The sequence below is a fragment of the Aphidius gifuensis genome, linkage group LG3, assembly GCF_014905175.1.
Source record: "Aphidius gifuensis isolate YNYX2018 linkage group LG3, ASM1490517v1, whole genome shotgun sequence".
In the NCBI taxonomy this organism is placed as follows: Eukaryota; Metazoa; Arthropoda; class Insecta; order Hymenoptera; family Braconidae; genus Aphidius; species Aphidius gifuensis.
Window position 1 is genome coordinate 26,530,783 of NC_057790.1, and position 14,091 is coordinate 26,544,873.

A 14,091-nucleotide genomic window follows, 5' to 3' on the forward strand; every position below is an offset into this window, starting at 1 on the left:
CTATTATGACCAGCCCAATGTTATTATAAAATGCATAAAATTTTCACAAGTACGTTATGAATTTGACAATTTACCATTATATAATGAACGAATGTTGTCTTGGCGGGTGGCCATTGCTCACCTGGCTCATATAGAAATTCGAAATTTCACACCGAGGGGTTAGACACTGCGATGAAATCACTGAACCATTTCAATTTCAAATCATATAAAATGTTAAAATTTTTATCTTAATACTTTACCAGTGTTTATTTAAATTTTTTTGATCTATATGTTTTTAAAAAATCCATGTGAAATTATTTAAAATATCAAAATTAATAATAAGCGATTTTTTTTGTTTTATTTATAGCTATAATTATTAAATTTTAAATGAATATTTTGATGATTTGAAATAACAGCTAATGTACTTGTACTTTGACAATAATATTTATAAAAAAATAAAATTTAATTTTAAGGTACAACTTTATTTATCAAAATTTATTCAATTCAATCGGACGAGAATCAGTGCATTCAGGCCGACATGGTCATTGGCAAAAAATTATCCAAAATTTAGGGCAGTTATATTCTAGCATAGAATAAGCGAGATTATATTCATCTCAACTTTTTCTATGTCAGAAGATAACTGCCTTAGAATTTCATAATGACTGATGATTATGTGTACTTTTTGCTATAGAGAAATTTGGGTATGTACATTAATATCGATTTGAACTCAAGTCCTCTATCACCGTAGGCAACGCTCTTGCCTACTCAACCACGGTCTTGCTTCACAACTAAATTCTATTAAATTTTATTATGAAATACCTAGTTGTAAAATAATATTCTAGTTATAATCTGTTAAATTGTATTTTCTACAATTTTATTCATGGCTGAATAGGCCGCTGGGTACATCAAAATAAATAAATAAATAAATAAAAATATTATTTTTTTTGTATTTATTTATTTATATAAAAATTAAAAAAAAAAACAAAAAAATTCATCTTATTTTATTATTCAATAAATTAATCAAATTAATTATTAATTTATTTATATTATTTAGCTTATTTCATTTATTATTCATTTATATTTTTTTTTTTTTTTCAATTTATTAATGCCATTATCTCATCGATTATTTCAATGTATTTCAAAATTGATTTAAATTATTTTTAATATTTTTACAAAAAATGGCAAGACCTGGTGTTTGATAACCAATATCATCCCACTCTCCCCCTCCACGTTAATTAAAAAAAAAATATATTTTTAAAGTTCAAAATAATAAAATATAAAAATTTTTCATCTTGAAAATACAAGAATAGTATAATGTTTCTGATGAGTTTGAAAAAGCCACGATTCTTTTACAGTTGTATTGTAACAACTCGACGATAACACGCCTGGTCGTGCGACCTGGTGCTCTTGGCTTTCGCGTATATATCGATCTGTCGTTATCGCAATCTCACGTGACTCTCTCGTATGCGAAGAGTTTGCGTTTGCTAATTAATTGACATTTTGGTGGATCCCCTTTCGCACATGCTCATATAGTATACTAGCAGCTAAGCATACTACACTATTTTTTTTATTTTTTTTTACTTTAACAACCAGTAAATTTTATGACCTTTCGTGTCATCATTCTTTCTCTAATTCAATGTCGTTCAACATTAACCATGAATTTCATGAATTTGCCAATTTGACTTGAGTATTTATGCTCCCTTTTATTTTTTAATTGTTTTTTTTCTTTTTGCTACCTGTCGTTATCGTAAAATTATTGTTATTATATATTTACAAAATAAATGGGAGGGAGAAGAGCTTGTATATGGGACAACCAACTGATGTATTAAATTAAAAAATTGACTCTGGAATATAACGATGCATAGAGCCTATAAAAAAATACGAACCAAATATTCTCAATGCAAAGAAAAAAGACGTAAAAAAAAGAGCTCGAAAGGAATGAAATAAAAAAAAAATTAAAATTAACAAAATTAAAAATAAAATACTGGCTTTTAATTAAAATGCTTAGGGGTTAGAAAGTGTGATTAATGAGATTTCGCTGTATGTGGCGCCTACACGCCTCAAGAACTCTATTAATTATTGGACGACACAAAATTCATTATTCGCAAAGAGCTAAATATCCTCACTCATATCTATCTCAATTTTTTTTTTTTTTATTTATTATTTTTAAATCATAGATTTGTTGTTTATTTATTCATTCAATAAATATATAAAATCACAATGAAATTAACAAAAATTAAAAAACAAAATTGGAAATATAATTAAATAAAAAGTTTTGAAATTATTGGGACAATTTTTTTTTTATTTATTTAAATTATTATAAATTATTTAATATAAAAAAAAAATTTTATTTATTTTTACATTAATAATATGAATTTTTTTTAATCAAATAATATTCAAAAATAAAATCCACAAATTTTTTAATTAACAAAACAATTAATTGACATTAATAAAAAAATGTTTAAATAAAATTATCAAAGCATTTATTTATATATTTTTTTTTTGGCTTTTTGAATATGCTCATGTTTAGAAGTAACATCTCACCGTTAATAACCAAAGATAAGAACTCGTCTTCATAATAAAAAAAAAAAAGAAAATTAAAACGAAAAATCTGGTCAACTTTTTCAGCAAGTAAAAAACCCTTGGCGTTTGTTTTGCCTTTTTTAGATCATTGACTGAACACACCAGTAAGAATAATAATTATTCGTAAATATATAGTCCAAAAAAAAAAATAAAATTATGTCGCGGCGGTGTCTTTGACTCCCTCACATATAAAGACAACTCTAATTTTTAAAAATAATATTTTCTTCATCATTGCTTCAATTAGACAAACACCAAAAAAATTAAATCCGTTAAATAAGTTTAAACAATTTTTTTACAATGAAAAATATTAAATTATTGTTTTAAATGTTTTTTAAAAATGTTTTTTTTTTTTTTTCAGTTTAAAACCACCACAAAAAGACGGCGTGACAAAATCAAATCCAAGTAAAAGACATCGTGAAAGATTAAATGCCGAATTGGATACGTTAGCTTCATTATTACCATTTGAGCAAAACATTTTGAGTAAATTGGATCGACTGAGTATACTTCGACTCAGTGTCAGTTATCTTCGCACCAAGAGTTACTTTCAAGGTAAGCTTCATAAATTTTTTTTTCATCATCAACTAAAATACCATAAGAAAATATTGATTTAATTATTTCATCTTCATACTCAAAGAATTATTGTGTTTTTCCTTATAAGAAATGAAAAAAAATATTATATCTTTTTATCTGTCATTTTTTTTTTTCTTTTTCTTCTCAAGTTTGTTAGAGTCTAATCATTTTATCCTCTTTCAAAGTTGTTTGTATCAATTGTAAACACGCGATGTACTCATTACTGGAGACTAGATGAAAAACACAATGAAAAACACAAAAATAATGAGAAGAAAAATAAAAAAAGTGATCAACATAATTTTGTCTTTGTTTTTTTTTTTATTTTATATCAAATCAAGAGGATTAAATTTTCAAGGAAATTCATGTTTATCTGCATTGTTTCTGAGTGTTTTAAAAAATTAAAATTAAATATTTTTCAAATTAATACATAATCGAATTTGATTGTGTATTAATTTTAAAATTATTTTGATCGGTACGAAACAATTGATAAATGTAATTTTAAAATAGAGTTATAACAAGTGTTTATTTTCAATTTTGAAATATTTTTTAAAAGTACACGTATCAATTGTTTCGTACCGATCAAAATAAAGTTCAAATGACAAGTCTAGAACTAATTAGTAATCAACAACACGCTGTCAAAACATTTATCGGTTTTTTTTTTATTTTTTACGTAGACAAATTACACAAGAAAATCTGTAAAATTCATCAAACTATTTCCACAAGAAGTGGTCCCATTACCACCATTACCCAATCGCGAAAACTGTTTCCCAAAAATTATTTCCCTATGGAAATTAACGTAACAATAATTGACAAAAGTGTAAGAGAGTAAATAATTTTAATCAACACAAATAAAAAGCCAAAGATTTAAAAAATAAAAAAAAATGTGAATTGAGGGTATGAAGCAAATCAGCAAGTCTTCGTCTCTCTCCGTGCGGTATCATGAATCTTCAAGTATATATCACCAGTCCCCGCCGGGGTTTTTTTTAAAATAAACCAGACATATTCTACCTTGGCTCAACATAACCTTACCCAAACAGTAGCAAAATATCAGTAGCATTGTTTCACACACTCTTTTAATAGGTATATATTGTCGAAAATATTTTTAAAAAATTTTTTTTATTTTTTACTCAATGTCGTCTCTCAATGATGTGTTCTTATGATAGCCCAAAAACTGGTCAACCCATAATGTGGGTGGTTGTTGTTGTTACTGTTGTTTTTGTTGTTTTTTTTTTTCGCAAATTTATTATTATTATTGTTATTACAATGTTGCAAGTTGCTCAGTTATATCCGGACTGCATTGAACACAACCACAAGGGCAAATTTGAAAATAAAAAATAAAAAAAAAAATTGCATTTCACGATTTCCAGTTATTTCAAGTTGCAGTTTTATATCGGCACGCAGAGCAACATTGCGTTCGAGTAAATTCATTTGTTTTCAATGTGATTGGAGGGGCTTAAAAGAACACCCATATCGCAATGTTTAATCGTGTGGACGATGGGTCGCAAGGTCGCGAGATCTCTCACACCATATCGACTAATGTTTTAAGCCATGTTAACGACTTTAAAAAACAACAAAATAAATATATATTATATTTAATTAATTGTTAACTCTATAACAACAATTAAAATTTAAAAAAAAAAATTTATTTTCAAATAGTTTTTCTATTTTTTTAGGAAAATAAAAAAATTTTTTGTAGTTAAATAATTTTTTTTGATTTATTTTTTGCAGATTTAAATGTTACATTGAAATTGAAAAAATATAATTTTTAATTTTGTAATTATTATTATTGTAATTTTAAATTATGTTAATTATAAATTTTTAGATTTTTTTGCTTTGTAAATTAATTAGTTTTTCATGTCATTTAAAAAATATGTATAAAAACTTTTGTTGAAAAATTTTTATTTTATTCTGTCATTCTCGTTATTTTTATTATTATTATTTTATTTTTTATTTTATTTTTAAAGTCACCTTTGTTTGTCTTTTTATTTAACTGATTTTTATTTTTTTCATTTTCAATTCTTTGCTCTTGCTTCGCACAAGATAGTGAATCTTTGACCACGGTGTTGCTACTGGCAAAAGTGAGACTTGGATTTTTCAGTCTTTCCATAGTCCCACAGTGTTGAATTATTTTTTTTTCATAGGGTTGTTTTTTAAATATCAAACCACCAAGTTTACGAATTTTTACAATTAATACCTATTTCATTATCAAATTATCAAAATAATAAAAATTGAATTTTAAAATTAGCCTAAATCGTTTTATTCTGACGACAATTTATGTAATGATTCTTGAGGTTGTAAACAAGAACAAGAAACTCGATGGGAATAATTTCTTATGCGTCATCATATTGCTGCTTTAAAAAATAATAAATAAATAAATAAATAAAAATAACCATGTGACTTGATAGAGAACAAAGTCACAGGCAGATGTCTTGGCTAGTTCTATCATTAATTACAACAGTTGATTAATAATTCCTCATCTCCTACACCTCTTTCATTTTGACGATCTATTTTTTTTTTTGTTTTAATGCATAATCAAGTCTATAGTCAAACTGATTCGTCACCCTACGACAATGTAATTTAAATTCAACTGCTAATTAATCGCCAAGATGATTAAACATAAATTCATTTTTTTTTTTTTGTTAAAATTATTAGCGTTTTAATTTGAACGAAATAATCAAAATAATCATAAAAATTTATAATAAATATTTCTATTAAACATTTATCAATTTTAATATTAATTTATCAATAAAATTAATACCTTATTTTATTATAAACAAATTAATAATATTTTAATTTCAAAACGAAATCTTCAAGTGAAAAAAAATCGAAATATTGAGTATTTTTCTATAAAATTTTATCGTCAAATAAATACTAATTAAATCCAATTTAATATGAAAAAAAAATAAGCATAATTTAGTATTAATATAAATACAAATATTTTAAAAAATCAAATATATAATAAATTGTCAAATCAAAATGAAAAAAAAGCAAGCAAAAAATAATTCTTGTGTTCACAGACCGACGCCATCAGGATAATCGACTGTTTGATCGCTCAATATATCGTAAACTTGAATACATCATAAAATTTTTTAACATGTATATAAACATATACATTTAAATGAGTTTAAAAAATAATCACATTGACAAAGCCAGTATGATACAACCAGCTAAAAGCGAACCACACATACACAAAAAATATATTTAAAAAGATACAAGCCGGAGATACGCTTACCTTCTCGTTATTACTCGTCATTTGCATTTAGTATTTACCAGGCACCTGGACATGCGGCTTCTGAATAACACTGACACATACACATGCACATTTTAATATCTTACAAATATTAATATATACATACACATCGGTAACTGCATCTACCACAAAAAAATAATTCTCGTCAAAATTATTATTTTTTATCAACTGATAATCAAAAATATAAAATGTTTATTAAATAATTATAAATACATTTGGAAAATAATAAAGAATGGTTTTTTGTGATTTTTTTATTATTAACAACTAGTTTAATAAAAAATTTTTATTTTTTTTTTTATATTTAAATTGACAGGTAAGTCGTAAATCTTGGAGGCGACAGCGCGTATCGGATAGAGCTGTACCAGTGGCATTTTATTATTATCACTGTCATAATAATTTTTTTTTATTTTTTTTTTATTAGAATAATGTTAATGTTTTAATCTTCAATGTTTATTTTTAATTTTTTTTATATTTAATAGCTTTATTCTAGTTGAAATGAACGATTTTTAAATTTTATTTTTTTCCTTTTTTTTAGTCCAAATTTTGTTATTTTATTTACAAACCCTGTTGACTCAGCCAGTTTTTCTAGAAAACTTCCACATTTTGTGGTAAATAAATTATATCTTTAATAAACAAATAAAATTATTTCAATTAAATTAATTGAAAATAGATAAAGACCTCCAGCATTGAATCAAAACTGCCGATGCATATAATTATATAAATAGGCATTAATCAATTTGCAATGAATCAAATAACATGTTTGATTTTCGAGGTAAAAATTCAACTATAAACATTTATCGAAATAAAAAAATAAATAGTATATAAGATTATTAATATTTTTTTCTTTTGGGGTTTGTGTGAATTTTCCAATGGCAGGTGCAGGTCCTTGGTGATCAGCCGCTGAATAATAATTAACATTTCCGCTTGAATTATTTTTTGATATATGTATGCAAATAAAAAAAATATCTTCAAACCGGTATATCAGGGATTAATCGTTTCGCCAACAGTTTAAAGCACTCATTTTGATCTATATATAATATATTATAACTCATTAACCGTCTCATAAAAAAATCGGCAATTAATATCGTGATGAATATTCCCAGCTATGTCAAATTTATATTTGAAAAATTAAAATTATAATTTCAATTGACTTGAAGAAAACTGTAACATGATTTTAAGTTAATTTTTTTTTTTTTCTCTTTGGTTATCTTAATTATATTAACAAATTAAATATTTGTTTTTCAAATATCATTTGTCTGTCTTGACGTATTTTTTTAAAAATCAATTTATAAATTTGCATTTGAGATTGAGAATTAAGAGTGACGTGAAAAAACATTGGATTTCAATGAGAATTATAACTTGAAGTAAAATATAAAAAAAACAGCTGCCTCTTTTTATCTGAAATTAAATAAAAATAAGACAAAAATTTAAGATCGTTTAGAGATATTGTCTGTGCAGATGTTGGGTGATTTAGTTTTGCATAAATAATTATTTAAAAATATATTTTAAAGTCATGTTAACAATTTTTTTTTTTCATTTAAACATTCATGATTTATTAGCTGGTAAATAATTAAACTATATTTTTATTTCATTATTGTTATTGAGCTTTGGATCTCTATTCAATTTTTAATAATTATCAACTCGATTATTATTTTTTTAATTTAATTTTCATACAAAGAAAATATTTTCAATTATTTATTTATTCATATTAAATAATTTTCATAAATTTCAATTAAAAATAAAGAAATATTATCATTCAAATTGATAATTGAATTTTTAATTATTCAAATTTTAAATAGGAAGGAAAAAATAAATATTTAAATTCAAAATTAATCAGATAAAATTATGTAATTTAACCTTGAATAATCCAAGTAATTGTAACAAAATTATTAAATAATTTAATTTTTATTTTTCATTAAATTTCGAATGATAAAAATAAAAAAATTTATTTCATTAGAAAAAAATAACAAATAAAACAAGATAAAAAAGAAATTTCTAAATTTTCATCAACAAAGTATAAACAAAGTTAACAATATTAAATAATTATTTTTTTTTCTATATTCACTGGTGACTTAATATAAAAGATTTTAAATTATTGATAAGAATGAGTGCAGGATAGCGAGAGGTGTTATTATGTTCTCCAAAGTACAGTGAATGTATGAAAGCATCAGCAAGCAAGATCGTCTTGGTTGTTCTGATGGGGCATTTGTTACAGAAACTCCTCCTTTATCCTCACTGCCATAATTACAATGGGTTTAACTGCATAATGTTGCTATAATCATTTTAATTATTAATGAACAAGTACATATTTTCTTTATGTTATTTTTAATATTATTTTTATTATCATACAATAATAAGCTTGGTTATAATAATACTTGATATAAACTTTATAAAATTTATGTCATATTTTAATTCAATCTCTTTTTTTAACAACAAATTTCCCTTTCAAAAATTAATTCAAATTTTTATACTAAAATCATTCAAAGAATTATGAAAATTTGAGAAAAAAATTATTATTTTCATCATAAAAGAATAAAAATTAATTTGAAATTAATTTTAATTAATTATTTTTAATTTTTTAGATTCATTTTTTTGAAAAGATTCTATTTATTTGTGTAAAAAACAATTTGAAATTTTTTTGAAAGCTGGCAGTTGAAATTTAATTGTTGTATAAAAATGTTAGAATTTATGTTTGAAAAAAATTTAGTTTAATTGTTTAAATACCGACGAGATACAGTACATGTCAATTTAATTTTTTCATAAATTATATTAGATGCGTAAAAGAACATATTTCCTGACGTGATTCACGCGCATTAATTCGCATAATGAATTAATAAGCCAAACGATCAGAGCTCATCTCACTATAGGTGAATGTAAAAATTTTTTTTTTTTTTTTTAAATATATATTTGTTGTTTAAAAATATAAAAAAATAATAAACTTGATATAAACTAATAAAGTCGTAACGACACGCTTCTCGATCTCTATGATTTTTCAAATTGTTTTTATTTATTTATTTATGTTTTTTTTTGTTTAAGATTTTGCTATTTTGTTTGGAATATTATAAAGATGTTGTAGAAATCTTTTGCATCCGGGCTGGACTAATCCAAGCGAATCTCAAAGATTTAATTTATTCTTGGATATTATTCAACGCAAGCATTGAGCATGTACTCTGTTTTATTTAACAATTTTTTTTTATTGCAAATTGACATTGAATCTGTGATAATTGAAATGGAAAAAAGAAAAAAAAATTATAATTATATCCAATTGTATTAATGCTAAATTAAATTGAAATAAATTAAAATATTATTGTTCTATTATTTTAATCGTTTTTTTTTTTTTATTATAAATTTTTTAGATTGTGTTAATAATTATTATTGTTTATGAATATAATTTATAAATATAAATTTTTAACTCAAAATTGAAAGAACAAAACTGCTGAATTTTAATTTATTTTTGATTAAATTAAAACAATAAAAAATTATTTAAAAAAATTTTTAAGAATTTTAATTAAAAGCTTATTGAAGTCGTTTATTTTGAAATTATTCAATTATAATTTTGATTTAAATATTGCACTATTTAAAGCAGCCAATCGAAAATTGAAATTCAATTTGAAAAATGATTTTTTTCAGCCAAATAATTGCTGCAATTCTGCAATTTAAAAGTCAATTACTCAATTATAAAAAACCTTAAAAATTATAATTTTTTAAAATATTTTTTCATCTATTTTCATATATTATTGTTATTATAATTTTATAATAACAATTACCAAGTGAAATAAATAAATAGAAAAATTATTTTAATCAAACCTTTCGTGCAATTTTTGATAAAAAATTTTTAAAAAAATTAAAAGCTCAAGTTATAAGTATATTAACTAAAATAAATATAAAAAAAGAATTATTTTCCTCAGTAAATAAACGATTACCTTGAGATAATATTTTTTTCAAATCTATCATGCATCATGAATAAAAATTTTGACGTTAAAATAAGTAAAAAAAAAATTAGAAAAAAATACCAATTGATCGAGTGTAAAGTGACATTATTTTAGCAAAAGATCTTTGCCAGTCAAGGATTTCAAACAAAACTAAAATAAACAATAAGAAAAACGTAAAATAATAAAATATATTTGAGCACAATCTGCACAATAATAATATGATTTGCACGCACACAGATTGTTTGTTGTTCGTCCCAGATTTTTCTGCACGACTGAACAACTTTACTTGAGTGTTTAGTTTTGATACATCTATATATGCAAGTGTTTATATACAAATATATGGAGTTACATGTTGGATAGGTGTACATGCATCATGACTAAGTTGAGAAACAACGTGCCCACGAGGTTTGAACACACACGTTTGAGCAAGTTACTCTTGCACGCATCATGTCCAACACGCCACGGCAAAATCAGCTGAGGCCCCGAAGCTTTATATTGCTACTACTGACCTACTGAACAAGACACCTTTGCATGTATTGCCAGTCATTTTGGTGCTATGCCTTGACTTTGATTTGTATATTTTTTTATATTTTTATCAAACAAGGTTAACTTTTTCTATGAGCTTTTATTAATGCCCAAAAAAAATTTGTCCACATTTATCGACAGGTATTTTTTAAATTTTTAATTATCTAATTTTAAATTTAATAACAATTATTAATTAGCCCTTGAAAGAGTTGAGAAATTAGTTGCAATTTAATTATTAAATGATAGATTTTAATTAGAGAAAATTGATTTAAAAATTCATCAAATTTTTATGTTAAAATTGTCATCAAAGAGTTGTAAAAATTTAATAAAAATATTAATATTTTTATGGTCAAGTATATATGCTATGAAAAATTAATAGTGATGCTTTTTATTCAATTTAAATTCTTTATTAATTAAGAGCAATTATTACTGGTAATTAAGAAATTTTTTTAAAACTATTTGAAACTTTTAATTGTCCAATTTTTTTCATTTAATTTTCTAATTAATCGACAAGGTGGTTAAGCATATGTTTGGCTATTTATTAATATTATTTTTTTGTTAATAAAATTATTGGTAATTAAATTTTTACTTAATAGACAACAGAATGGGTAGAAAATAATTTTTTAAAAATATTTTTATCGTATATTGATATGAATTTTAAAATAGCCGGAATTAAAAAATAAAAGAAATCAAATAATTTTAATTCAACCAATTATAATAATTAAAAATTTTTTTTTCATTGAAATAATAAAACAAAAAATTATATATCAATTAGAAAATTATTACCATAAATTATATAAAATTATAATACCAAGAATTATTTTCTACTTTACGAAACATTAATTTTTCTAATTAAAATTTTTAAATTTCAATTTCATATATATTCCAAAACAAATTATGTAACAACTTATTTTCCATAGCAAATAATGACAAATTATGATTCGAAAAATTCCCTAGAAAATTGAAAGTATCATTAATCCAGGTGAAAATTAAATCAAGTGGAAATGATATGAAGAAAAAAGGGAAAAAATGAATTAAATTTTTTGTTTTTTTTTATTTATATAACGGTTATTAGAGTGGATTATAAAATCACAAGCATTGATGTAATAAAAAAAGAATAAATGGGATTGTTAAAATATACAAAATGTATATAAAAAATAAAATGATATAAAAAATATGTCCGTGAACCTTGTGAGCGAAACAAATTCAAAGCACGCGTATCATAACAACATCGCTCTGGCATTATACGCGCTGTGTGAAGTCACCGGTTGATGGATTGTGTTATTAGTCACTTGGACCATCGTGTCATTTCACGAGCACATCAACTTTGCTTTTTTCATTTTATATCATTTTATATTTATACAATAAGAAAAATAATGATAATCATGATCGTGGGATTTTTTGATGTGTCAAGAGAATGGCATTTAGCCAAAGATTAGTAAAATCTCTCCTCACTCTACTCGCTTATTTTTTATTATTATTTTTTTATTTTTATTTTTTTCATGTCCCATCAGTATTTGTCTGCAAAGTTTCACTAATTATACAAAGACTGTATTTTTTTTTCACTTCTAGAATAGTCAACTTCAATGCTGGAGGTCTTTATCTATTTTTTTTTTTTTTTGTTTTTTTTTTGTGCAAAATAATTTCATTGAATTTTTTTAAAATAAATATAATATTAAATATTAATTTAAAGTCTTGATTAATGTTAATTTTATTGTTGTCAAAAAAATTTTTATTCTTTAATTTTTTTTAATTGAAATTAAAATTATTTTAATCCATTTAAAATGGTGAATTTTTTTTTTTTTTTTTCATGGGTTTAGTTGGAAATAAAAATATGTGATTTTTAATTTTTTTTTAATGTAAAAATTGTGATTTATATTGAATTTAATATTAAAAAAAAAATTAAACTTAATTTGGTATTATTTAGTATTTTCAATTGACAAATATTGAGTGTTAATTTTCCATTGAAATATTAAATCAACAGTCTTTTTTTTTTTTTTGTCAATTTCAAAATTAATTAATTTAAAAAATTGAAATGTTTTATTTATAATTTTTTTATTTTAACATTTATTATTTGTTTAAATTAAAAAGATTAGAAAATTTCATTTCAAGGGAAATGTTAATTTGCCACTTGAAAATGTTAAAAATTTAAAAACTAAATTTACATTGTTTTTTAAATTTAATTTATTAATGGGAATTTAAACATTAACTCAATATTTAATTAATTTATATAATTTTATTTATTTATTTATTAAAAATAGAATTTATTCACCACAAAATGTGGTAGTTTGTGGGAAAGCTGGTTGAGTCAACACAGGGGTCATATATAAAATAATAAATTTCAACTAAAAAATAAAGGAATAAAATTTGAAAAAAGGAAAAAAAAAAAATTAAAAATAAGAAAGATAGGGTAGATATTTGCAGGGTTTATAATTCAACTAGAACAAAGCTATACGGGGAATTAATTAGTATTTTGTTGGTCTATGTTTGGTTGGTCTCTTGGCACCCCCTCAAATAGCCACTCAACGAGAGTAGATTATTTTGTAGCATATGGCACGATCGCATCATCACAAGACCACCTGGCACAACCCAACACAACTATCTTCAAATTATCTACTTATATTTCTTTACTTTTTCTAATTAATCAATATTACAACGAAATAATATTGCTCCAAAAATAACTTGACAATTTAAATGTACTTTTTTTACTTAAAAATTAAAAAAAAAAAATAAGAAAAAATTACGATAAATTCATAAATATAATTTTTAATGACAAAAAAAAAATTAATTGATAAATTTTAAATTAAAAATAGAATGGAAATTTTATTATTTAAATTTAAATTATTGATTAAATAAATTTCAATTTTAAAAATAGCCAAATCAATATTTAAAATAAGTTTTTTTCACTTTTATATATTTTTTTTTGTTTTTTAATTTTAAATAATAAGTTGTTGGTTATTTTTGGGTTTTATATTTACTCAGGTAGCTTGACCGGCTGGCTCGTACTTTCAAGTATACAATTTTTCGTCTTCCTTCCATCTTCCTCCGTAGCCGCGATCGTATAGTGGTTAGTACTTCACGTTGTGGCCGTGACAACCCCGGTTCGAATCCGGGTCGCGGCAAGGAAGCCCTTTTTTTTTTTGTTTTTTTTTTTTTTTTAAACAATTTTAAAAAATTTATTAATCATTCTTTTAATTATAATAAATAATAATTAAAATGTATTATTAATCATTTAAATTGAATCTTTTTTTT

The 14,091-nt window shown here is 23.2% G+C and overlaps 1 protein-coding gene and 1 non-coding gene across 3 annotated transcripts in view; both read left to right on the top strand.

Annotated features, from left to right (window-relative positions):
• The window catches only part of LOC122853361 (aryl hydrocarbon receptor protein 1), a 94,154-nt gene that overhangs the window by 38,820 nt on the left and 41,243 nt on the right, over positions 1 to 14,091 (top strand). For both annotated transcript variants that reach the window (XM_044153789.1, XM_044153790.1), the window contains exon 2: positions 2,921 to 3,111. In XM_044153789.1, the coding sequence (XP_044009724.1) occupies positions 2,921 to 3,111 (191 nt within the window). The remainder of the gene's footprint in view (positions 1 to 2,920; positions 3,112 to 14,091) is intronic.
• Positions 13,890 to 13,961, top strand: Trnah-gug. The gene has a single exon. It is a non-coding gene; the product is annotated as a tRNA-His (tRNA).